The sequence below is a fragment of the Caretta caretta genome, chromosome 10 (assembly GCF_965140235.1).
Source record: "Caretta caretta isolate rCarCar2 chromosome 10, rCarCar1.hap1, whole genome shotgun sequence".
NCBI classification, from domain to species: domain Eukaryota; kingdom Metazoa; phylum Chordata; order Testudines; family Cheloniidae; genus Caretta; species Caretta caretta.
The window spans coordinates 17,006,276-17,033,670 of NC_134215.1; the positions used below are offsets into that span (position 1 = coordinate 17,006,276).

Consider the following 27,395-nt stretch of genomic DNA (forward strand, 5'->3'; position numbering starts at 1 on the left):
TAACCAAGGATAAATTTGAACTGGATTCCAAGAAAGAAATGCAGCACAGCTGTTGAGAAATATAGTATTGCTAAATGTGATATTACAACTGTAACTGAAAAAGGTTTCAGCCTAATTCTGTGCTACATGTCCTTCCATAAAAATATTCTTTTAACCCCATTAAATTTCTATTTATGTTGCTAGACCATCTCCTTCAGGAAAATAGCAATCACTTCCCTTTTTAAATTAACAAATAATGTTAAGACTACATTGTGTTGGAAAAAACTAAGCACCTTTATTCTTGGATGCTTGCAACCTCTGCTGAAGTTCTCTTCAATTACTCAGCTCTATGTAACTTTGACCTACTAAACTTGTTTATTGTGTTATTACAACATACAAGGAAATGGAGAGCAACAAGAATCAGATTCTTTAAATTACTATTTAAACACCAAAGTTAATAGAACTCTGCCAGTTTATAACATCTCCATACTTTTAGGACAAAATTCCGGACTTGCCTGGCTTATAGGTCACAGCAGGAATCAGCCTTTAGTCAGGATTTTGACCCTACCATCTTGAATGTAACCTCGGCCACTGCTTTTGGTGAGGCTTTACAACACTCATGCCCACCTGATTTCATCACAGAATAACACAAGCATGTAGGGACAAAATCAGAAAGCTGAGGCACCAAATGAGTTACATCTAGCAAGGGACATAAAAGAGAATAAGAAGAGGTTCTATAAATACATTAGGATCAAGAGAAAGATGAGAGAAAGCATAGGTTCTCTACTTAGTGGAGGAAGGAGAACTAATAACAGACAACATCAAGAAGGGGGAGGCGTTTAATGCCTATTTTGCTTCAGTCTCACTAAAATGGTTAATTATGGCTAGATGCATAACAATTAATATAACAACAAGGGGGAAGGAACACAAGCCAAAATAGGGAAAGTCCAGATTAAAGAGTATTTAGATAATTTAGATGTATTCAAGTTGACACGGCCTGATGAAATTCACACTTGGTCACATAAGAAACTAACTGAGGCAATCTTGGAACTGTGAGCAATTATTTTTGAGAACTCAGAGAATGAGTGAGGTCCCAGAGGACTAGCGAAGGGCACACATAGTACCTGTCTTTAAAAAGGGGAATAAAGAGGACCCAGGGAATTATAGACCCGTCTATCTGTCAATATCTGGACAGATACTGGAACAAATTATTAAACAATCAATTTGCAAGCACCGAGAGGATTATAGGTTTAGAAGGAATAGCCAGCATGGATTTATCAAGAACAAATCATCCCAAAGCAACCTAATTTCCTTCTTTGACAGGGTTACTAGCCTACTGGATAGCAAGGAAAGCTGTAGATATAAAATATCTTGATTTTAGTAAGGCCTTTGACACAGGTCCACATGACATTTTCAGAAGCAAACTAGGGAAATGTGGTCTAGATGAAATTACTATAAAGTGAGTACACAACTGGTTGAAAGAGCATATTCAAAGGGTAGTTATCAATGGTTTTCTGTCAACCTGGGGGGATGTATGGAGAGATGTATCTAATGGAGTTCCGCAGGGGTCAGTCCTGGGTCTGGTACTATTTAATATTTTTATTAATGACTTGGATAATGGAGAGGAGAGTATGCTTATAAAATTTGTGGATGACACCAATCTAGGAAGAGCTGCAATCCCTTTGGAAGACAGGATTAGACTTCAAAATGACCTTGGCAAATTGGAGAATTGATCCAAAATTAACAAGATGAAATTCAGAAAAAACACCTAGGAAGCAAAAATTAAATGAACAATTACAAAATAGGGGATAACTGGCTAGGCAGTAATACTGCAGTAAAGGATCAGGGTTATAGTGGATCACAAATTAAAGCTGAGTCAACAATGTGATGCAGTTGTAAAAACGGTGAGTGTCATTCTGGGGTGTATTAACAGGAGTGTAAAATGTAAGTCACAGGAGGTAATTGTCCTGCTTTGCTTGGCACTGGTAAGGCCTCAGCTGGAGTATTATGTCCAGTTTTGGGTGCCCCACTTTTAGAAAGTTATGGACAAATTGGAGAGAGTCTAGAGGAGATCAACAAAAATGAATAAAGATTTAGAAAACCTGACTTATAAGGGAAGGTTAAAAAAAACTGGGTATCTTTAGTCTTGGGAAAAGAAGACTGAGGAGGGAACTCATAACTGTCTTCTAATATGTTAAGGGCTGTTATAAAGAGGATGGTGATCAATTTTTCTCCATTCCACTGAAGGTAGGACAGGAAGTAGTCAGAGTAATATGCAGCAAGGGAAATTTAGGTTAGGAAAAAATTTCTAACTATATGGATAATTAAGCAGTGGAATAGGCTTCCAAAGGAGGTTGTGGAATCCCCATCACTGGAGGTTTCTAAAAACAGATTAGACAAACCTGTCAGGGATAGTCTAGGTTTATTTAGTCCAGCCTTAATGCAAGGGGCTGGACTAACTGACCTCTCAATGTCCCTTCCAGTTGTACATTTCTAAGATTCTGTCATTAAAAAATAGTGCTTCTGATTGTTAACCCTAGGCAAACCTAGATAAAAACCAGTTTACAGTTCCTGACATTGCTCTGCAAGTAGCCTGTGTGACACACAATTTTGCTTTTCAGCAGTATAGTTGCTAGCAGAGACCCAGAAATGTAAGGAAACCTAATGATAGTATATATGCAATAATATGTGATGCCAGTAGGAGTTCCAAGTGCAGATTGAGTGGCGTTTACAAGATCCTTTATTTTCAGATATAGTTGACTCTGAATTTGTGGATAACATGCCAACAAGTGAAGAGCTTTCTATCCAGGGGCAAATCTAGCCTCCTCCTTTGTGGCCCATAGAGGGCCACAGTGGCATTCTGTTGAGCAAAGAATGGGGGCTGGAGAATGGGGAGCTGTGGAGCAGGTGTACATCAGGTACAGGTACAGGTGTACATCAGCAGGTACAGAGCCCTGTGCTGTGAGCAAGCATTCTGATTTACAGGGGGCAGAAAGGCATGGGTGAACTGGGGGAGGGGTGAAAGAGACCTGTCACTGCACAGATCCTTGCATATTTTCTGGGTATGGAAGATGTAAGTGTCCTATATAGGTTTCTTCAGACACTGGTCTTAAATGGCCTTTATAGAGTGATTGTACTCCTCCACCCCTGCACAGCTCCCCAGCACCTGGCCTGGCTACTCATGCTGGGCACTGGGGTCTAGAATTTTGCCCAATTGAATTAAGATGGTTCATTAAGCAAAATGGATGCAGTTTCCTTTCAAAAAATGAAAGCTGAGGTACAGCTGTAAATGTTAGCTTACTGTTTATTAGGTATTTTATGAGCTATTTCTGTTCCTGCAGCTCGTGATGTGGTTGCAAAATTGGTTGAGGACAAAATCACAGATCAGAATGATTTCCAGTGGATTTCTCAGTTGAGATACTACTGGGAAGAAGGAGATGTAATGGTGCGAATGATTACGACAGAAGCCAAATATGGCTATGAGTACCTTGGCAATTCTCTACGTCTGGTTATAACTCCACTGACTGATCGATGCTATAGGTAAAATTCATATTCTCTATGACTGTAGCATTCACTTTCCAGCTGGCTTGTATTTAATACATATTGTAACAGTGGCTAATGAAAAGAGCCTTAGTCATTAGTTTTCTTTCCCCCTCCCCGGTTTTTTATGTTTGGGTCTAGTGCCACAGTGTGGACATTTTCTGTAGTGTTGGAAGGGGTTTTCCCATTCGTGTAGTTAATCCACCGCTCTGAGAGGCCAGAGTCTACACCAGGAGTTAGACTGTAGGTCGACCTTACTACAGAGCTCAGGGCATGTAATCTTCCACAGCCCTGAGTGATATAGCTAGATCCCTCTAATTTTTAAGTGTAGATCAGCTTAGGGGTAGAGGATATGAAGTTTGAAATTACCTCATCTGAAGTGGAAGTCAAACTCAAACATCTTAATGAGACTAAATCAGGGGGCCCAGATAATCTCCATCCAAGAGTATTAATGGAACTGGCACATGAAAATGCAAGCCCAATAGCAAGGATTTTTAATGAATCTGTAAACTCAGGGGTTGTGTATTTAGTTCCTGTTTAATTTAGTTCCTATTGCTAATGAGAAAACCTGGATTTGTGCTGGAAATGGCCCAACTTGATTATCATACACATTGTAAGGAGAGTGATCACTTTAGATAAGCTATTACCAGCAGGAGAGTGGGGTGGGAGGAGGTATTTTTTCATGCTTTGTGTGGATATAAAAAGATCTTCTACACTTTCCAGAGTATGCATCCGATGAAGTGAGCTGTAGCTCACGAAAGCTTATGCTCAAATAAATTGGTTAGTCTCTAAGGTCCCACAAGTACTCCTTTTCTTTTTGCGAATACAGACTAACACAGCTGTTACTCTGAAACCTATTGCTAATATAGTTCCTATTTTTTAAAAAAAAGGGGGGAAAGTGATCCAGAGAAGTACAGGCCTGTTAGTTTCACCTCAATTGTTTGCAAGGTCTTGGAACAAATTTTGAAAGAGAAAGTAGTTAAGGACATAGAGGTGAATGGTAATTGGGATAAAATACCACATGGTTTTACAAAAGGTAGATCGTGCCAGACCAACCTGATCCCCTTCTTTGAGAAGCTAACTGATTTTTTAGACCAGTGGTTCCCAAACTTGTTCCGCCGCATGTGCAGGGAAAGCCCCTGGCGGGCCAGACCAGATTGTTTACCTGCCGCATCTTCAGGTTTGGCCGATCGCGGCTCTCACTGTCCGTGGTTCGCTGCTCCAGGACAATGGGAGCTGCTGGAAGCGGTGGCCAGTATGTCCCTCGGCCCGCACCGCTTCCAGCAGCTCCCATTGGCCTGGAGCAGCAAACCGGGGCCAGTGGGAGCCGCGATCGGCCAAACTTGCGGACGCGGCAGGCAAACAAACCAGCCCAGCCTGCCAGGGGCTTTCCCTGCACAAGTGGCTGAACAAGTTTGGGAACCACTGTATTAGACAAAGGAAATGCAGTAGATCTAATCTACCTGGATTTCAGTAAAGCATTTGATACAGTTCCACATGGGAAATTATTATTTAAATTGGAGAAAACGGGGATTAAGATGAGATTTGAAAGGTGGATAAGGATTTGGTTAAAGGGGAGACTACAATGGTTCATACTGAAAGGTGAACTGTCAGGCTGGAGGGGAGTTATTAATGGAGTTCCTCAGGGATTTAACATTTTTATTCATGACCTTGGCACAAAAAGTTGGAATGTGCTAATGAAATTTGCAAATGATATAAAGTTGTGAGGTATTGTCAATATGAAGGAGGACAGGAATATTGTACAAGGAAGATCTGGAGGACCTTGAAAACTGGAGTAATAGAAATAGGATGCAATTTAGTAGTGCAAAGTGCAAGGTCATGCATTAAGGGACTAACAACAAGAATTTTTGCTATAAAATGTGGATTTATCAGTTGGAAGAGATAGAGGAGGAGAAAGACCTGCATATATTGGTTGATCACAAGACTATGAGCCATCAGTGTCGTGTGGCAATGAAAAAGGCTAATGCAGACCTAGGATGCATCAGGTGAGGTATTTCCAGTAGGGACAGGGAAGTATTAGTACCATTATACAAGGCATGGGTGAAACCTCATCAGGCATACTGTGTGCAATTCTCATCTCCCATGTTTAAGAAAGTTGAATTCAAACTGGAACAGGTGCAGAGAAGGGCTAGTAGGATGATCCGAGGAATGGAAAACTTACCTTATGAGAAGAGACTCAAAGAGCTTGGCTTGTTTAGCCTAACCAAACAAAGGTTAAGGGGAGATATGATTGCTCTCTATAAATACATCAGAAGGATGAACACCAGGGAGAGAGAGGAGTTATTTAAGTTAAGTGCCAATGGGGACACAAGAACAAATGGTTATAAACTGGCCATCAACTAGTTTAGGCACGAAATTAGGTGAATGTTTCTAACCATCAGAAAGTTCTGGAACAGCCTTCCAAAGGGAGCAGTGGGGGCAAAAAACCTAACTAGCTTCAAGACTGAGCTTGATAAGTTGATGACATGATGGGAATGCCTACGATGGCATGTGGCCCATCTGTGACTGACAATAGCAAATATCCCCAACTGTTGGAGATGGGACACTAGATGGGGAAGGCTTTGAGTTACCACAGAGAATTCTTTCCCAGGTATCTGCCCAGTGGGTCTTGCCCACATGCTCTGGGTCTAACTGATCACCATATTTGGGGTCGGGAAGGAATTTTCCCCGGGTCAGATTGGCTGAGACCCTGGGGGTTTTTTGCCTTCCTCTGTAGTATAGGTCATGAGTCCCTTGCAGGTTTAAACTAGTGAAAATGGTGAATTCTCTGTAACTTGAAGTCTTTAAACCATGACTTGAGGACTTCAGTAACTCAGCCAGAGGTTAGGAGTCTATTTCAAGAGTGGGTGGGTGAGGTTGTGTGTCCTGTAAGTGCAGGAGGTCAGACTAGATGATCATGATGGTCCCTTCTGACCTTAAAGTCTATGGGTCTTGTGGCAGAGCAGAATAGACCCATGTGGCTGATGTAGTAGCTATAAACATGGCTGCATGTGTCACTCATAGGCCCGGCTGACATGAGGGAAATTACCCACGGCTGACTGGGTATGTCTGGACTGGTGCCGAACACTATTTAGTTGCAAGTATGGAACAGGACAAACCATGCTTAGCAACATTTAAAAAAACACAGTTCACATGTTGTTTTCCTAGTGTAGAGAAGACTTCAGGGGGCCTTCATGGATTCATAACTTTTAAGATAAGGTGCTTGATGGACCTACTCTTTAAGGGGCAGCAACATGTTCGTATGAAGACTGCCAAGCTATTCCCCATAGAAGGAAGATAGGTGATTCTCAGGTTTTTAGGAACAATCTCCATCCTCTTTAAGCACTTCCAAGATTAATTTTCTTTATCAAGGTTCCCATCAAGCCAACTCCAGTTTTCTAGCTGCTGCACTTGACATCATGGCTCTGAATAGATACGGTTCCAGCCTATCTATCAAAAGGTGTAGCATCTACTAACTGTTCTGCCTTGGGCTTATGCTTATAACTGACCTGACTTGTTCATGACACTTGAACCCCGCACATGAGGACATAGGTGCTGAATGCATGTGCTCAGGTACAACAAGCACATATAGTAAACCAAGGTCAGACAATGAAGTAAATGATATTGCACCTACTTACACCACGTCTGGATTTGGGCCTTTATTCTGGATATTTGAAATGGCTTCCAACTCTAGGAGTCCATGCTGAGGAGATGCCAGTTTGATGGCTGGAGATGGCCAACCAATTAAAAAATGAATTCCTGATAACAACTCAGGGCCAGATCTCTTAGCAAGTGTAAATCATTGCTCTGCCTATGGGTCTGTGCTAACTTACAGCTGCTGAGGAGCTGGCCTATGATTCATATGTTATTTCTTTTTTGTTATGTAGAACATTAATGGGGGCTTTGAAACTAAATCTTGGTGGTGCTCCAGAAGGACCTGCGGGGACTGGCAAAACCGAAACAACAAAAGATCTAGCAAAAGCACTGGCTAAGCAGGTACCAAAATTAATGAAATGTTGCAGTGCATTGTTACATCACATTGTTTTGTGTTTGGAGATGCAGGTCTTCTCTGGAGTTCTTTCTCACAAAAGTGTTGGTGCCCTTCACCTATTATCCATTCATGGAGATTGCTAATGAAAAGCTCATAATTAGGACAAAATCCTGGCAAAAAGCACACAGCCTGAGTGAACAGGCTGTGCGCATTCCATGAAATGTTTCCAGTAGGTATGGGGATGAGTAATGGAATCCTCAGCTCCAGTCTGCAGTAGCCAGTATGTACCTAAACTGCAGCTGCTCCTTCAGGGTACCGGAGTAATTAATAGGCCTGCCCCACTGCTGACTGCCATGCTGCATTCTGGCCCACCTAAAATCCCCTTTCCATGTTCCTGTGTAGGAAGCTTTCACAGAGCTTGGTCAATGACTCAGTGTGGGGGCAGGTTCTCTTTGTATGGATCTCAACTGTATAGTAGAAACATGATATTTTAGTTGTGTTTGGAAACTTACACATCCAGAAGAAGGAAACAGGATTTGCTTTTTAGGAACTATTCCTTTCCCAGAGATTTTCTTTTTTGACAAGCTGCTTAGAAAAATACTGAATTGTGATGTTTAATTTAAGTTAATATACTTTTTCACCTAAGCCAAGTGATAAACAAGTATTGTTTTGTATTTCCTAGGCTTGCAAAATCTTTGAGATGTCTCCACACATCCAATATACAGTAGTGTGTTATGTCACATAAAACTAATCTGAATCCTTGTAGTGAGTAAATACTCAACAGGTACTTCACTACCAACATGTTAAAATCATGACTAGATCCATTAACTAGATATTTAGGTATATATAGTCTTTTAAATTACCAGTTACCATGGCAATAATAATCCCCTTCTGTTTATAGATGCCAACATTTTTGTAACAAATTTTAACACTGAATGCTGTTGTGGGTTGTTGTTGTTTTTTTTTTTAATATAGTGTGTTGTCTTTAATTGCTCCGATGGTCTTGATTACAAAGCCATGGGTAAATTCTTTAAGGGACTGGCACAATCTGGAGCTTGGGCCTGCTTTGATGAGTTCAACAGAATTGAGGTAACTTTTTAATCAAAGTATTTAAAACAACAAAAATGTTGTTAAAATGCAAAGAATAGCTTTAAAAGTAGATATGAATATGTATTACCATTAATTTCTTACTTTTAGCACACCTTGTAACCTAGGCCCAGGTTTTCATAATTACATGCACAGCTGCCAAATACACAGCTGCCATAGTGCATGCACAAATTTTGACAGGGGCAGTGTGGTCTGGGTAGATAGAGCATTGGAGCTCTGGAATGGGTTCAAACCCTGGCTCTGCCACTAGCCGGTTGGGTGACCTTGGGCAAGTCACTTCATCTCTCTGTGCCTCAGTTTTCGCATCTGTAAAATGGGGATAATGATACTCACCTCCTTGTAAAGCACTTTTACATCTACTGATACTGGATAAAACGAGGTATTATTAGCTGCCAAAATCTGGGTCCTACATTTTTAGTTTTAAGAGCTATTGACACATAGTCTCTCTGTAGCTTCTCTTCTTCCAATACATGGGATTTTTAAATGCACTTGCCATTGGCCTAACTCTCCTGTGACTTTCACCACTGACTTCACTGGAAGCAAAATTAGGCTAATGCTAAATACTTTTGAAAATTCCATCCATAATCTGTCTGTTCTGTATATTATAGTATTCTGTGTATTCTTTATAGTGTATTCTATCACATTCATTGTTCCATTACATTAGGTTTTGTTAGCCTGTACCCCAGCGAAGTTGAAAGCCAGCATTTTAATTTTCTAAAATTCTTTTATCCTGGTTCTTCAAGACAATTTCCATCTCTAGGACTTCAACATAAAGCCATAAAGCTATATTTTTAAAAAAACCTTCTTTCAGCCAGAAATGCTTCTTTTATATTGGCTCCATGTATGGGATGTTTTCTAATCTGTTTCTTTATTATTAGGTTGAAGTGTTGTCTGTAGTTGCACAACAGATACTCAGTATACAGCAGGCTGTTGTGCGAAATCTGAAAACATTCCTCTTTGAAGGCACAGAGATCTCTCTTAATCCAACCTGCGCTGTCTTCATCACTATGAATCCTGGGTATGCTGGACGGGCAGAACTTCCTGATAATCTAAAGGTAACTCTGGAGTTCTGATTTCTAGTAGGAATGAAACACAATTTACAGTTTTGATTCTAATGTAGTATGAATAGTACAAAAGCAGCCATGTAATATAAGGGCATAATTCCATTTAGGTGTTCTCGTTCTGGTTCATTAGTGATTAAGCTTTAATCATGTGTTTAGTGTTTAGCACAAAATGAATAGACAATAGGCCTGAATTTGATTGTGTAAAAAACATTTACAGCAGTTTTACACTAGTCAATGCTATTGACGTCCATTAAGTTACTCCTGAATTACACTGGCATAAGTGAGCCTGGAATCAGGTCCTGTCCTTTAAATCCCTACTCTTGTGAGTAGTCTTGTGGTAGTCAATGGGAGTACTGATATGAGTAAGGAATGCTCATATTAATCAGCGTTTGCAAGATCAGGCTTTAGAGACTCACACTTAGTATAAACAGCTATTCTTGGGCAAACCAGGGGCATTGTTGCTGTTCTGATAATTTCTGTCGGCTCCAGTGACAATCCCCATTGTGTGTAAAGAGAATCTCTGTGAAACTGCTAGAATATATCAAAATGGAAAAAATATATTAAGTTCATCCACTGTACAGGTACTCCCACATGGAATCTAATTGACTTCAATAAATAACACTGTTTAAGATCCTTAATCATTAAAATAATATGGGCCTTATTCTGTGCTGATTTACTATTCCAGTAATCCTGTTGAAATCAATAGTATTGCACAGGGTGTAGGTCAGTGCAGAATTTGGTCCCACATCTATACACTTACACATTACAAATCATTGCATTTGTGTTTAAATTGAAGGTAATTTCCTTTTGCTTTTATCAGCCAAGACCAGAGTTTAGGGGTCTGTGCTTCTCTTGTAATATGTGATGGCATTGTCACAGTTTCGGGGTAACCACACCTTTAACCCCCGTCCATGGTCCACTTCAGGAATGCCTCTGAGGTTTAACGCCTCTGGTCTTCACCTCTCTCTGGGTAGGGACCTGTGTGCTACTCCCGTCTCCTTTTAGGTTGTAGCTCCCTAGAATTCACTGTGATATCCCCAGCAAGCTAGTCTGTCTAAAGGCCAGCACCCGTGCTTTGCTTTCTCTCCAAGAGCTATGAACAATGTATGCCAGCAGTAACACGTCACCACACAGTTTTTTCTCAGCAGAGTGCATTATTCAGGATAAAGTGCATACAGAGGAAACATATAAAAAACAATAAAAGGTCCTACATGCTTGCTAAACACACCAAACATCGCCCACCAGTCCTATGGAGCGCTGCTAAGCCAAAAGCCTTCCAACACTTCAGCAAGTGTTGGGGGCTCCCTAGGATCCATGGTCCTGTCTGTTTGCTGAATCAAAAGAAAGACCCTGAGTCTTTAAACTCAGCCTTTTATATCCCAAGTTCTTTCTCAGTTCCTTGCCTCTCCTCTGGGACTGCCTTAAACTAGGGACTATAGTAATCACCCCCTAGTAATTCTCCCTCCTTGGAGTTGCACACAGTCCCTGGCCTACAACGATACATAAAGCATTAATAAACTTAATACAATATAGTCCCCAAAGATACTGCATATTGTTCCCAATATGTGTCGCAGGCATGGGTGGTGGGTGAACCCCAGCTTTGGGGAGGCTAGCCCACCGGCCCCACCCCTTCCACACGCCAGAGCCCCAAACCCCTCCCCCCATAACAGGAGAAGCCTTGTGGGGCCCCCCTCGACCAGAGGAGGCCCAGCCCACCGGGCCAAGCTGCCGGGCCCCCCAAACCAAATGCCCCCTCCCCCCCAAGTGCCAGGCTGAGCTGCTAGCCCCCCCCCGAGGGCTGGGCCAGCCCCAGCGCCAGGCTGAAACTCCAGCCCCCGCTTCCCCTGATGGGTCCCCCAGCCGAGTCACGGCCCCCCACCCCGGCCAGTGCTGGTTCAAGCCACTGGCCCCCCCAGGCTCCGGGCCAGCCCCAGCGCCAGGCCGAGCCACCGCCCCCCGAACTAACCCCCCAGTCAAGCCGCCAGCCCCCCAACCCGTGAAGACCCTCCTCTGGCTGAGCCACTGGCCCCCAAGTGCCAGACCCTCCCGCCCCTGAAGGTCCAGCCATTGGCCCCAGCGCCCAGCCGAGCCTCCTTGCTCCCTCACCTGCTGCTAGCTCTGCGCATCCCTCCTCACTCCCCCATCCCCGAGGAGGAGGGACACGGCAAGCAGCAGGGACCTTTGGAGGCAGGGTGGGGTAGAGGAGATAGGCAGGAAGGCAGCAGCAGCAGGCAGTGGGGGCCTCGCGGCCACCGCAGCCCAGGTGTCGAGCAGCGGGGCAGCGGCAGGGAAGGCTAAGCCTTCCCTGGGCTATTATACCCACAGCCTATTGTCACAGGCATCTCTAATACATGAACAGCAAAGGTCTGTTATAGGTGCAAATGATGGCAGAGGTTACAGGAGCTTTTGATTTGGGTTTTGGGAATAAAAAAGTTGTGAAGTTCATTTTAATATTTGAAATATTTAGTTAAAACTGGAGAATCCACTGAGGGTCAGATTCCACCTGTCACAGATAAACTGCCTGCTTAAAACCTTTTATTGTGGAGTACAATGACAATTCAGGTTGCAGTCTTCAGACTACCTGCGGGATTTGGATGCCCAATTCCCATTAAAATTAATTGTAATTAAAATCTCCTAAACAGCTTTGCAAATCTCAGCCTCAAAGTATAACAAATGTTCCTGTATCAGTAAGGAAAATAGTTGTGGCACTGGACTGGGACTCAGAGGATCTGAGTTCAATTCCCAGCTTTGCCATAGATGCCCTGTGTGACCTTGGTCAAGTAATGCAATCTCACAATACAACTACACAGCATACAATCTCTCCATGTGTCAGTTTGCCCATATGTAAAATGGGGTAATAATACTTCCTTTGTCTTATCTATTTAGATCGTGAAATTTTCAGAGTAGTGAATGTCACTTGCTGTGTCTGTATGGTGCCTAGCAAAATGGAGACCTGATCTTGGTTGAAGCCTCTTGGCAATACCATAATACAAATAATCAAGAATAACGATAATAATGGACTCCCCCGACCTCAATTTGATTCCTAAAGCCATATGCATGGAAGACAAAAGTCTGTGAATTTACAGAGGAACACTACACCTGTAAAACTAATTCAAGTTATTGCTTTATTCTCTATTCTTGGGTCTGTGTTTTTTTAGCTGTTAATTTTTTCTTCCATAGGCATTATTCCGAACAGTTGCCATGATGGTTCCAGATTATGCTTTGATTGGTGAAATTTCACTTTATTCAATGGGATTTCTTGACTCTAGAAGGTGAGTCATACTCAATTTTCCACTTACAGCTGGCTCTGAAATTCCTCAGGAGGCTAACCACTCTGGATGTGGGACGGAGGATGGGGAGTATGTGTGTGTGATGTTGTTTCTACTCATAATTTGGACTAAATTTTCCAAGTGTTGTGTAAATATTTATCCAGGCAACTGTTCTGCTCAATTAAAATCACGTTATTAAATCCGTATACATTGCTTTGAAAATGAACACCTTAATGGGTATTTCCTGATAATCCATCTCAAAGGACCTGCAGGATATTAACCATGCAACGTCGATTCAAGTTTGTAAAACAACAGAACCACACAAGAAGTTAACTATTACATGTTGCAAATCTTTGATATGTACCTTGGCTACCATAGGTGAAATGTACCCCTAGGTGGAGGGCCAGCACAAGGTGACACTATACTTAAGGCTTACTTAAGCCTCCATAAGTAGTGCATAGACCAGCGGGGGCAAACTACGGCCCTTGGCCATTCCCTCTGGCCCCTGAGCTCCTGCCAGGGAGTAGGGTCAGGACAGGCTTCTGGAGGAGCCCGCCCAACTCCCCAGCAGCAAGTGAGAGGGGTGGAGGCTAGCCTCTGCCCTGGCCCCTCCCCTTCTGTTGCCCTCCCTCCCTACTTCCCTCACAGTCACAGTTCCCCCGGTGCCTAGGCAGCGTGGCTACAGCTCCATAGCACCGCCAGACCTGGTGCTCCAGGGAGGCATGGTCAGGGGGCAAGGAGCAGGGGGAGTTCTGGGGGGGGGGTGTCAAGGAGCAGGGGGAGCTCTGGGGTGGGGGGTTGCAGGGGGGTGGTCAAGGGGCCTGGACCCTGCCGCCGGGGACACGGGCAGAGCAAGCCAGGGCCCCGCTCCACCCCCAGCATGCTGGGCTCCTGTCCCCAGCAGCCAAGCCCAGATAGGGAGCAAGCCCTGCCCGACTGCCAGGGAGAGCGGCCAAACAAGCAGGGGAAATGCAAAGGGAAAGGACTGAGCCTCCCTTTCCCCCACCCCACACGTAACATAGGGTGGGAAGAGCAGGGAGGGTTGGATAGGGGGCCCCAGGGGGGTGGTCAGAGGGTGGGGAGCAGGGGAGATTGGATAGGGGCAGGGGTCCTGGGGGGCAGTCAGGGGTGGGGAACCGGGGGGTTGGATGGGGGTGGGGATTCTGGGGGCCTAGATAGGGGGCCAGGTCATGCCTCGGTGTTTGGGGAGGTATAGCCTCCCCCAGCCTTCTCTACCCGGCCCTCCATACAATTTCTGTATCCAATGTGGCCCCAGGGCCAAAAGGTTTGACCACCTCTGGCATAGACCTTCTTCTGGAATTTGGCACAGAGGTGAATTGTCACTCTGTGTGAATGAAGTTTTATGTATGTTTGAGGCACATGAACAGGGAAACAGCATTGTAGCTGTTACTGTTTTACAAAACCCAAAACAATGGAGAAATCTGTCATTTAGATTTCTATACATTTTGGGGCATGTCCTCAGGTGTAAACTGACATCACTCCATTTACTTCAAAGATCTGGGCAAATACTTGGCATTATATTTGCATTTCACACACCATATTTTAACGTCCACAGTCTTGCCCAGAAAATTGTTGCCACGTACCGTCTTTGCTCTGAGCAGTTATCATCTCAGCATCACTATGACTATGGAATGCGTGCTGTTAAATCTGTCCTGACAGCAGCAGGGAACTTAAAACTAAAGTACCCAGAAGAAAATGAAAGTGTGTTGTTACTTCGAGCTTTGCTGGATGTTAACTTAGCCAAATTCTTGGCACAGGATGTTCCTCTCTTTCAGGTAAGATAACAGGTAGATGCATTCAAATACTAGGTTATAAGAATCTAGACAGATGGACAGACATATTGATGGGACTGCCATGATAAACTAAGAAAACAGATCATTGCTTTAATTTAAAACAGTTTTGCCCAAATTCTTTCATCATTACTACTGAAGTCAGCGGGGTTACACCAATTGAATTGTGGGCACAATTTGACTCTTAGTATTGTTTTGAAAAATGAACTTATAGCAATGATAGGAGTTACCTTTTGAGTTACCTTGTGATATGTTACATGCCATTGACATGATCTCTTGTAACTCCATTTACTCATGCCAATGAAAACCATTCTTTGCTAATTTTGTATATAAGGATGTGTCTACACTACGGAGACTATATTGGCATTGCTACGTTTCTGTAGCTATGTCAGCATAACCCTATAGTGTAGACACAGTCTACACCAATGGAACGTTTTTTTTCATCCCTGTAGGAACACCACCTTCCTTAGGTACAGTAGCTATGTCGACGGAAACATTCTTCCGTAGATATAGTTGCATCTACGCTGGGGGTTAAGTCAGCATGGCTGTGGCACTTAGGGGTATGGCTTTTTCACACCACTGACCAATGTAGCTACATCGACCTAACTTTTAAGTGTAGGCCAGGACTTAGCTTTGTAATGTGAAGGAGGTGGGGAAAGTTAAACTGCAAGCAATAGAAAATACTTTGTTTGGAAGTCAGAGTGAAAACCATGAAAACCATGATGTTATTGCTAATGTTATGCTTCCATAGAAGGAGGAAAATCAATGTATCAGGCTTCAAAGCCATCCGTATTAATTATAAAGACCTAAGATCTGGACTTTTGAAAAAAGTCACTGCTGTGAAATAAGAGAACACATATCTCCCCATTAGTCATTTAATCTCTCCCCTCCCCCAAGATATTTAAAGGCAGATTTTCAGCAGTTTCACCTTCATTTTGCAAGAGCAATTCATGCCTGTTTCATTTGTGACATTCATTCATTTGTGAGTGCAAAACAGAGTGCTTTCACCTCTATCTGATTGTGAGTACAAGTGAGTCAATTAAAGGCACAACTACTGAGCTTTGCACCTGCAGTAAATTTTGCAGGTCCAAAAATGGGGGCCGAATTAGTGCCTGTAAATTAGGACTCAGTCCAGCTGAATACATTCCCCCTTAAAGTCCTATTTCCTACCATTTTCTATGTATTTCTTAACACTTAGAAGTTCTGCTTTTGTTAGTCTGCTTTTAATATGTTTTTTTCATTAACAGGGTATCATATCTGACCTGTTTCCTGGAGTGGTTCTTCCTAAACCAGACTATGAGCTGTTTGTGCAGGCACTGAGTGACAATATTACAAAAATGAATCTTCAACCAGTTCCTTGGTTTATTGGAAAAATTATTCAGGTATTTAAAAAAAATATTCATCACATCTGAAAAAAGATAATTTATGTATAAACTATTCAAGTATCTGGCTGAATCAGGGCCTAAATTAGTAGCTAGCAGAGCATTACAGAAAGCTTATCTATACAAAGTGAAAACCACAAAAGGTACAGACATTCATATGCCAGAAAAAAATTCCACCCTCTATAAGAGTAAGTACAAGTTGGTCAGTAGATATTGTCCCCTTCCATGTGGCAAGAGTACTCATATTTGTACCCATGTCTCAGGTCATAGGACTGGAGTCAGCAAATGAAGTTCAGTCTTACTAAGGGAGGCAATGTGCCTTAGCACTGAGAGCAGGGGACTAAGACTCATAAGACCTATGTTCTGTTCCTGGCTGTACTACTGGCCTGTTGGGTGACCATGAGCAAGTCAGTTTATCGCTCTATGCCTCAGTTTCCCCATCTGTAAAATGGTAATAATGATACTGACTGTCTTTGTAAAGTGTTTTGAGATCTTGGTATTGTTATTACCAGCACTCCCATGTGTTGTGCCTTTATTTTTCCCACTGCTTTAACTTGCACCCTTTTATTAGTTGCTTTTCCTGCTTTGAAACCAAGTTAGTTAAACAGGTACAAACAGTTAAGAGGATGCTCTTGTTCTGGTTTAAACCAGACTTATTTTGGTGTAGGTTGGGTCAGTTCAGAATTGGATTAAGCTGAACTGAAAAAAGGTACTCTTAAACTGAAATAAGAATGTCTACAAGGGATTTGCACTAATTTAAATCAAATTTAATTAAACCAGTGCAAATTTCTAATGAAAACAAGGCCTGAGTTGGTGTAATTTACACTCTGAGGAGGCAGAAAGTGTAAATTATGCTGTCTTAGACTCACCTCTGAATTTGGCCTTGGGATTCTTAAGGGCAGTAATGTCAGTGTTTGTGTCTAGATTGGCTGATCTGCTCTTTCACACAATGTAGGAGTGCAAAAGAGACATATAGTTTCACACATGTTACATTCAGTTCTTTAATATATTTAAGTATTAAACTCATGTCACCAATACAGATTTATGAAATGATGATGGTGCGCCATGGATATATGATTGTTGGAGATGCTTTGGGTGGAAAGACCTGTGCTTACAAAGTGCTAGCCGCAGCCCTTGGTGATTTGTACACAGGTAAAAATAAAAAGCCTGCCAAAGACTTCTCATAAAAAATTAATTCTATGACCAATGAACTTTCTGTACAAAGATAAATTCAGGTTGCTAATTCTGCTGTTAATGGGTTGCAGAATAGAAGAGAATTTGGATATGCAGGACTAAGATTGGAAAACCTCTGTTGTCAGAAATATTCTTCTTTTAAACGGATCACATGAATACGCAAAAAAGTAAATTACACATTTTGTTAAGCAAGTATATTTGTGCACAGTAGTCATGCAAAAGTAGCATCAATAGTCACATCAAACAAATCTCTTCATGTATGGTACTTCTCTGGAAAGTGACTGAGCAAAAATGGCACCTCTTGGCTCAACAAATCTATTCCCTGGGAGAGATTCTGTGAAGCTCTCTCATGAATGCACAATCAGTTTCCATTGTGCTTCTGTCCTGTTCCTCATTTTTTACCTTGTGCTTTTGCACACAACTCTCTGGACCTGCCTTGTGCAGCAATAAACTCTATGTGTAAGTAAAGGAGGTCATTACTTACTGCTAGGTAGCTTCCACATGTAAGGTCTATTGGGTGGCTACACTGGGATTCTATCAGGAATGTTCCACCTCTAAACTTCATTAGTGAAAAATATTTTTAAAGAACTTTTGCCTTCTATCTAGCTCAGTGGTTCCCAAACTTGTTCCGCCGCTTGTGCAGGGAAAGCCCCTGGCGAGCTGGGCCAGTTTGTTTACCTGCCCCGTCCACAGGTTCGGCCGATCGCGGCTCTCAGTGGCCGCGGTTCGCTGCGCCAGGCCAATGGGTGCTGCTGGAAGTGGCGGTCAGTACGTCCCTCGGCCTGCGCTGCTTCCAGCAGCTCCCATTGGCCTGGAGCAGCAAACTGCGGCCACTGGGAGCCACGATTGGCCAGACCTGCAGACGCGGCAGGTAAACAAACTGGTCTGGCCCGCCGGGGGCTTTCCCTGAACAAGCGGCGAAACAAGTTTGGGAACCACTGATCTAGCTAATCAATATAATTTATTTTTAATTCCTACCTAGCAAATTCCATGGATGAGTTTGCTGTTGAGTACAGAATTATTAATCCCAAAGCTATTACAATGGGACAGCTGTATGGGTGTTTTGACCCTGTGAGCCATGAGTGGACAGATGGAGTCCTTGCAAACACCTTCAGACAACAAGCATCTTCAACCACAGATGACAGGAAGTGGATTATATTTGATGGACCAGTGGATGCAGTTTGGATAGAGAACATGAACACTGTGCTAGATGATAATAAAAAGGTAGCCATCATTTTTGCCTGTTACTTTAGCGTGTGAATGCACATAATTAATTGCGGTTGGTTGGTTATTGCAGTTAGTGATCTGACCCTTTTAAGTAAATTGAAATACATGAATTCATCTTTCTAACTGGAAATTTTAACTGGAGATTTGTTTATTCACAAAATAATAATTATCTTAAACTGCCAAAAGAAAAGGATTGCTTTTTATTGTGGAATATATAAAGAGCTGGCTAATGCTTCGTTTTCTCTTTTTTCTCCCAAGTCTGCAAGACTTGGCAATAACAAATGGAGAACTCTCTAAGACAGAATTCTATAAATATCACACACTATGGGAACATGAATGAATGAATGAATAAGAACTGACACTAAATGGGATGGCTGTTCAGTGATTTTATGACAAGCACTGCTATAAGTGAATGTTCAGCTATGATATGATTAAACCACGTATATGCCATGTTTGCTTTCCAGCTGTGTTTAATGAGCGGGGAAATAATTCAGATGAGTTCCAAAATGAGTTTAATCTTCGAGCCAGCTGACTTGGAGGAGGCATCTCCAGCAACTGTCAGCAGGTAACAGTAACCCACCCAAAGTCTGAACTACCTCAGGCAATGTACCTGGTGCATTTCAGATACCTTACTGCACTATAACTACTTATTTTTCCAGGTGTGGTATGATCTATATGGATCCTAATCAACTAGGTTGGAAGCCTCTGAAGGATTCCTACATGGACACACTGCCCCCAAATCTGCAACAGGAGCACAGAGAACTGGTGCGAGCCTTTTTTTTATGTATCACCCTTATAACTTTTACTTTAAAGGTAATCTGCCCACTACATCCTAGTATGTCCTATGGGCTTCCAGGTAGGCACATTGGGTAATCTTTTCAAAAGCGCCTCAGTGAATCAGGACACAAAGGGTATGTCTACATTGCAATCAGACTGCAGCACATGTAGACATAACCACACTAGCTTTGCTCTAGCTAGCTTGAATAACGATACCATGGTATAGTTCGCATGGGAGGCAGCACAGCCTAGCTGGCCAAGTACATGCCTAGCATCCCAGATGGGCGTGTACATTCTGTGCTGCCACCTGTACTGCCATGGCTTCACTGCCGTAGAACAAAGCTAGTTCGGGTATGTCTACATGTGCTGCAGTCACACCTCTGATCTCAATGAAGACATACCCTGAATCTAAAGGGGCTCCTAAGTCTTTCAGGCACGTTTGAAAATTATATCCAGTATTACATGGGGTTTAGTGATGTGTGAGACTTCACTAAGAGAGTCCTAGTGCATGATAGGTGGAGATTATGTGAGCCAGGTCCAGGGGAAGAGGGGCGGGAAATATGCATTAAAAATGCACCTTCACCTGTTCGGGGCAATCAGATCCTAGCATGAGAAACGCATGTATTAATAACATTCTTATCACGTTTAGGGTCTGCTTTTGCAAACCCTTTACTCACTGGAGTAGTTCTTACTGAGTAAGACAACTCAGATGAATCAGTGGTGCTCATGTTCATGTCGTGCACTTACAAATTAGACTGAGGGTTTGCAGGAATAGGTTCTGAAGGTTATCTATGCATTAAGTCTGAAGATTATCTAAGCATTAAACATAGAGTTCAGTGGGAGGAGGATCAGGCATTAAAAGGCCAAAACAAACTTTTCTGTGTTAGGCCTAGAGCTGGATGAAGCCATAGATTTCTGTGATCTGCCAGCCCCCTTCTTCACTGTTCATAGGAAGAACAAACAGGAGTTGGGACCAAATTCAGAAAAATGCTTAGGGATGGGGGAATGCTGCCTGCTGTTGGTTAAGAAGCAATCTCTCTCCCATTATGAACTATCTGAAATAAAGGCTAGGATAGAAGCAGAGGAGAGGTTGGGCCATGACTTCCTGCACCCTGCATAAGTCAGCAGAAGTGGCTTGCCGTAGAGGGAAAGCGATGATGCTTCACTTACGGCAGTGACCACACTCTCCCTACATACTGGGGAGCTCTTGAAGGCATTTCACAATGGAATGAGGTGGCTATGCACTAACCTCAGTGCCCTTAATGGTCTGATGGAACCCTGGTCTTTGTTCTTTCTGCTGTCTGTTTACTAGACCTTGGATTTACTCTCTCAGATTATCCTGTAAACCTCAGTGAAATGCAGTCTTCCCATATTTAGTCCCTGTGCCTGGGTGGAGTAACAGCTCCCCAAGATGTAAAGGTCCGTCTGCTGTCTGGATTAATAAGAGGAGAACAAACTTCCTATTCCAAACCATTTATTTTCCTGTGGCAGAAGCAGCTTCTTTCCACTGTCAGGCAGGTTCCATGGCTCTGTGGCAACTCCCATAGTACCTTGTCAAGGCCACTCCCCAATCTCCCCCTCCACCAGGCAGAATTATTGGTGCCTTAAGGATCCACTTTTATTGAACAGCTAAGTCAAATAAACCTTTGATACAGGACTTTGTAAGTAAGGAAAATAATGCAACTCTTACACTGTTTTAAAACTGTTTCCTGTTCCACTTGCAGATTGATGACATGTTTATGTGGCTAGTCCAGCCTTGCTTGGAATTTGTTCGCCTTCATTGCAAAATCATAGTACAGACATCTGCTATCCATCTGGCCTATAGCATGATGAAACTCTATACCTGTCTGCTCGGTCAGTATTTTTTAATGCTTCAGCCTCTTATTTTTCTCCTGATATGTCATAACAATAGAAAATCCAGGCCACTAGAGACAAGTGAATGCTAGAAGACTTCATTTAGAATGAAGCAAGTGCTCTGGGGTTTGGATCATAGGCCATAGATCTTTTTCACTGACCTAGTAATAACAACAGTCCTTTGCGCCTTGTATAGCACCTCTCATCTCAGGATCTCAAAGTACTTTACAGGCCTCAGTAAGGCCCTGTGGGCATGGCCCCAGATGTTTAGCCTGCTGTTTACTAGCATCCTAATGAAATATTTAGAACTCCTTTAAATATTTCCCACTCATTCATTTTTAATTGAAAACAATATATTGCACCATCAAAACAAGGCCAGAGTCTCACCTGGTGAAAATTGACGTAGCTCCATTGAAGCCAGTGCTGAGGATCTGGCTTAGAATGATTTTTTTTTTTTTATGAAAGCAGATTTTGAATTGCAATTTTTGATAATTTAACCAAGATTTGAATGTATTTTTAGATGAAATAAGGAAATCGGGTGAAGAAGAAGGTGAAACCATGTCTAGTCAGCAGATCATCTTATGGCTACAAGGGCTTTTCCTTTTCGCATTGGTTTGGACAATTGGTGGGACCATCAGTGCAGACAGCAGAAAGAAATTTGATCTGTTTTTCCGCAACTTGCTAATGGGAATGGATGATGAGAACCCGCGCCCCAAAAGTGTGAAGCTCACCAAAAACAATATCTTTCCAGAAAAAGGTGTTTCTATGCAACTGTATTTGTATCCCTTAGTCTTGCTTTACAAACCCTGCCAAATCCTGTCTGGCACTACCGGGCAGACTGGGGTGTCTGGCACTTGTCCTTTGCTGCAGAGATCCTGCAGCCAGGCCTGAGGGATACACAGTGGGGAGCTCTTTTTTGTTGCTCTAAACAAGAGGAGCATGTGCCCAGATTGACCTAAACAGTGAAATCTGTTGCAGGTAGTAACTTCCTGACAGTGAGGTTCAATGGGAGAAGAGGATATTCAGTGTTATTTAGGAGGCATTCATCGCCACACAGGCCATGTGAAGAACTGACAAATCAGGAAAATTCTTTCATTTGATCATTTCTACCCTTGTACTAGAAAAGACTAGGGGGAAATACTTTAGATGCTAAAGTGACATGACATTATTTTGATTGTCTATTCAGTCAGTTTTCCTATATTCTGTGTTTTGTTTAACAGGGAGTGTGTATGACTTCTATTTTCACAAGCAAGCCAGTGGGCAATGGAACATATGGACTGATTACATCACTAGGGAGGAGCAAAATATTCCTGCTGGTGCAAAGGTCAACATTAATTTTTTTTTATTATAGAAAAGAACTCAGTGATGAAAACAGTGTTGTGAAATGACAGAGCTACAAGTCAGTTACATTTGGTAGCTCTGATTAATTTATATGTGACTTCTTTCTGTTTACTGTGCAATGTCTTATGCTGTATGGGCTCTCCCCCGCTTAAACCGTGGTTCTGATGTCAGACCTATATTTAAATCTCAGTACAAAAGGTACATATGGAGCATAAGGATGATCTTGTGGTGAAAGATCTGGACTCAATTCCTGGCTTTGCTACAGAATCCTCGTATGACGTTGGGCAAGTCACTTAGCCAGAACAGAGGCATCCCCATTTTGATGGCAAGCTTTGAACTTAATATCTCTGTGCCTTGGTTTCCCCATCTGCAAAGTGGGGCTAATGATACTTCCCAATTATAACAGGGCTGGCTGCCTCCCACATCCCCCTCATGGCCTAAGGTCATACTACAGGCAGTCTGCCTCACTTTCCCCTCTTTCCATCCAAAAGCCCACACAAGGCAAAGGTTCTCTTCCTCCTCCTAGGCCTTCCTGCCTGGCATCTTTTCTGCTTTGGCAGGCCACTCCCAGGCCCTGCCTGGTTAGAGTCTCAGTCCTCTCTGCTAGAACCTGCTCACTCTCCTAGCAGTCTCTAATTCCTGGGCATTTCCTCTTTCACTGCAGCCTCCTGCTGCTCTTTATAGAGTGACTCGTATAATCAGGGTTGGCTAACCCCAGCCCTCCAGCCCTTAAGGGGTGAGCCACACTGTTACACCTGCCTTGCAGGTGTGATGTGGGGTTAAATTCATTAATAGTTGTAGAGCACTTTAAGAAGTTCAAAATGTTGTTACCCATTGCCTCATTACCACTATTCCTCATTGACATGCTAGATATCAGTACAGCTAGCATCTACGTGACATAAGTGGAAAGAAGAAGAACGAATCTTTATTTCATCATTTAAAAATAACATTTTAAGTACACAGTGCATAGCTGCCCCACTGATGTGGGAGGAGAAGAGACTCCCTATGACATTTTACCCCTTCCCTTTGCACAGTGAAGGGCAGAATTGAGCCCCAAATTAGGAATTATCCAATGTTCCCATTTTTGCTTTGAATTGTCACAGTGCCTAGGAGTCCTAGTCATGGAGCAGGATCCATTGTGCTAGGTGCTGTACAAACACAGAACAAAAGCAGCTCCTTACTTACCATTTACACTCTCTACAAGAAACTTGTAATAACCTTTATTTACATGTAGAAGTAATTTTTAAAAACTCCTTTTTTGGGCAATAAACTCACTGCAGTAAGTTGATTTCAAACCTCAGTATTGATTACAGTGTTAGATATTTGTTTTCCACACGGTATTTTAATTTTCCATATAATAGGTGTCCGAGCTTATAATTCCAACAATGGAAACAGCCAGGCAAAATTTTTTTCTAAAAACATATGTGGAACATAACATCCCCTTGCTGTTTGTGGGCCCCACTGGCACAGGAAAATCCGCTATTACCAACAGCTTTCTGCTGCAACTTCCAAAGCTTAAATACATCCCTAACTGCATCAACTTCTCTGCAAGAACTTCAGCTAACCAAACCCAGGATATTATTATGTCAAAGCTGGACAGAAGAAGAAAAGGACTATTTGGACCTCCCGTGGGGAAAAAAAATGTAATATTTGTAGGTAAGATAACTTGTGTGTTCTTATTTCTTCATGTAAATTCAGACTTCAGGAGAACTAAGTGCTTCATTGGTCTGATACTTACACAATTCCGCACTACTTGCTGTTTTTTTTTGTTTTTTGTTTAAGGCATCTGTGAAAGGATTAGGACTGTCCCCTGCTGGAAAATTTATATACATTGAAGCACAGGCATGGGAACTAAGGGTGTGGGGGGTGCTGCAGCACCCCCACGTTTTGCATGAGGTCCCAGCCGCTGGCCCTGCACCCAGGGTCCCGATGCTGCTGGACCCGTGCCCAGGAATCCGCTCCTGGTCCTGCACCCGGGGTCCCAGATGCAGGTTCCGCGTCCAGGGCTCTGCTCCTGGCCTTGCATGCAGGGACCTGGCTGCTGGCCCCACACCCTGGACTCTGCTCCCTCCCACAGCTGTGGTTCCAGCCTCAGCCCCCTTACTCGTGTCCACGCCCCTCCCCCCACACACCTCCTGGAGCCATACCCCATTCCTGGCCCCAGCTCTGGGGAGAGGGAGCACAGACAGGGAGGGTGTGAGGTGAAAAGTTTGGGGACCTCTGGCTTTCAGCACCCCCCAGTGTAAAAAGTAGTCCAGCGCCACTGCATTGAAGTGGTGCTTGTCTTTAAGATGGTTCACACACTTAATTTAGGTCTGTGTAGTTTGGTACCTTATGTTGCAATTTGTGATCTTAAATAAACACAAAACAAAAAACAAAAAAAACAGCCCATCAGCCAAACTAAATTAAAACAATATCTTTAACTTAAAAAAAATTATCCCTGCAGGTATAATTACATTAGATGCAGTTGTTGCATCAAAGAGAAATAATAACAACGAAAGGTAACCTTTTCCTTGTTTAGACAAACAATAGGTATCTGTGCTTTGATTTGTTTCTTAAGACATGAACGTTCTTTCTAGATGACCTAAACATGCCTGCGAAGGAGGTGTACGGAGCCCAGCCACCTATTGAGCTTCTTAGACAGTGGATTGATCATGGTCACTGGTATGACAAGAAGGATACATCCAGGCTTGATATCGTAGATGTCTTACTTGTTTCAGCAATGGGCCCTCCTGGTGGAGGAAGGAATGATATTACAGGTAGGAAATATAATATAATATAATATATAATATAAATAAATAAAAGACAGAAATACATCACTGTGACAATGCATTGTCTAGTTGACTGAGGTTATAGAGGGAATCCTGGCTTGCCTCATGTTATTCAAATAGAAGACTATGAGCCTGTCTACATGAATAATTAGTTTGTGGCAAGCTGGGATGTGAATTTACCCTGCACTGATGATGTACATTAACAGTTTGTCAATGTGCTTTGATCTAGTCCTCTTTGAAATGGGATTAGATCAAAGCATATTAATGAACTGTCTACATGGTTAGTCTGTGGCAGGCTAGCATGGGGTAGATTCACATTTTAGCTTTTCACAAACTAAATCTTTGTGTTGGCAAGTGCTGGGTTTGTATGCAAATTGTAAGCCAGTGGGCAGATTCACCAGCTGGGTCATTCCAAATAAAGCCCACATACTCACATTTATTATTACATCTGAATATAAAGTATCTGTAAAAATGTGCCCAGGATAAGGATGACTGGCGTTGATTGACTTCTGCCTCACCTGATGGTATGGGAAGAGTGATGATGATGATGGTGGTGATGATTGATGATGACTCAAGTTTAAATCCACGTCCGTTTCCTCAGGGTGGGTTTAATAATCAACAGAAGATGCAAAGGCTGAAAATAATACCAAACACTTAGGAACAGGTATGTTCTTATCACGTTAGATAACACATGCTGACTAACACAGTAAAATCCTAGTGTAGACAAGGCAGTATGTAGCTTTTGCACGTTAGCAAGTCAAGGTAAAAACTGGGGTGAATCTAAGGTTTATCTTAACTTGCTAACTTGTGTGAAAACTACAGATTGTCTTGCATTCTCCAGAATTTTAGCTCATCTCAGAGTATGTCCACAGTTCAAGTTGGGGGTATGATTCCCAGCTCGGGTAGACATACTTGTGCTAGCCCCTCACTGAGCTAGTCCACTAGAAATAGAATGTAGCCGTGACAGTGCAAGCAGTGACAGGGCTAACCGCTTTGAGTGTGTGCCCATTAGAGATGTTAGGTGTGCACTGAGGGAAGCTAGTCCCTACCGCCGCTCCTACTGCTATACTTCTATTTTTAGCACACTAACTCTATCAGAGCTAGCGCAAGTATGTTTACTCGAGGTGGGAATCACGTCCCCAGATCAAAGTGTAGGTATACCCTTAGTTACCATGAGGTAAGAACATACCTTTGTGATGTTTTGGGGTCCACCCAGACCAGCAAGGGGTTCTGTCACCATCTTCCCTGTAACCTTGCCTGGTCTTGGTTCTGTGCGGCTATGGTTCAGATCCCACAAGCACAAGGTCTCATCCTGGCTCTGACCAACCCAGTTACTCTTTACGGGTGACATCTTCCCTTCCAAGTCCTGAGTCTCCCCAGATACGTCCTCCCTGAGTTCTTAATTAGCAGACACTCTGACCGTTCCCCTCTGGTTCCTCAACTCTGAACTTCAAGGCATGAAATTAGCCCTCCCCCCCACCTCAAGTTATCAACTCACTTTGGCATACACACTCCACAGAGTTTGTACACCAGAGAGCTGTTTGGGATTAAAATATACAAAAAGCGTATTTAATAGAAAAACCGCAGATTCCAAGATGGAATAGTAAGGGGAAAGCAAACATATACGAGTGACACAGAAACCAAACAGAGACACAGCCTCTGGCTTTGCACTTTCCTGTTAGATAAAATTCCTTTTCTAATAAGAGTCACCTATTCATAGAGGAACATGGCGTTTACAGGGTGCTTCCCCAAGGTATAGAATCATAGAATATCAGGATTGGAAGGGACGTCAGGAGGTCATCTAGTCCAACCCCTTGCTCAAAGCAGGACCAATCCCCAATTTTTGCCCCAGATCCCTAAATGGCCCCCTCAAGGATTGAACTCACAACCCTGGGTTTAGCAAGCCAATGCTCAAGCCACTGAGCTATCCCTCCCCCAACAATGCCTTAAAACAATGTACCCCCTAGCCATAGGTGGGAGGAAATCCCTCAGTTCCAAGCCTGTTTTGAAAAGGGCTTTTTCCTCCTCCCTCCCTCAGTCCATGGTGAGTCATGGTAATTCGGAATGGGGATACGCCTTCCTGACTTG

At 42.9% G+C, this 27,395-nt stretch overlaps 1 protein-coding gene across 3 annotated transcripts in view; it reads left to right on the top strand.

Moving 5' to 3' along the window:
• Positions 1-27,395, top strand: part of DNAH3 (dynein axonemal heavy chain 3) — a 104,687-nt gene that overhangs the window by 47,368 nt on the left and 29,924 nt on the right. For all 3 annotated transcript variants that reach the window (XM_048867021.2, XM_075132719.1, XM_075132720.1), the window contains exons 29-44: positions 3,321-3,519; positions 7,407-7,515; positions 8,486-8,599; positions 9,496-9,672; positions 12,862-12,953; positions 14,527-14,746; positions 16,009-16,143; positions 17,184-17,295; positions 18,320-18,561; positions 19,029-19,129; positions 19,224-19,329; positions 21,066-21,195; positions 21,716-21,952; positions 22,416-22,519; positions 23,898-24,192; positions 25,116-25,295. In XM_048867021.2, coding sequence (XP_048722978.1) covers positions 3,321-3,519; positions 7,407-7,515; positions 8,486-8,599; positions 9,496-9,672; positions 12,862-12,953; positions 14,527-14,746; positions 16,009-16,143; positions 17,184-17,295; positions 18,320-18,561; positions 19,029-19,129; positions 19,224-19,329; positions 21,066-21,195; positions 21,716-21,952; positions 22,416-22,519; positions 23,898-24,192; positions 25,116-25,295 — 2,553 coding nt within the window. The remainder of the gene's footprint in view (positions 1-3,320; positions 3,520-7,406; positions 7,516-8,485; positions 8,600-9,495; positions 9,673-12,861; positions 12,954-14,526; positions 14,747-16,008; positions 16,144-17,183; positions 17,296-18,319; positions 18,562-19,028; positions 19,130-19,223; positions 19,330-21,065; positions 21,196-21,715; positions 21,953-22,415; positions 22,520-23,897; positions 24,193-25,115; positions 25,296-27,395) is intronic.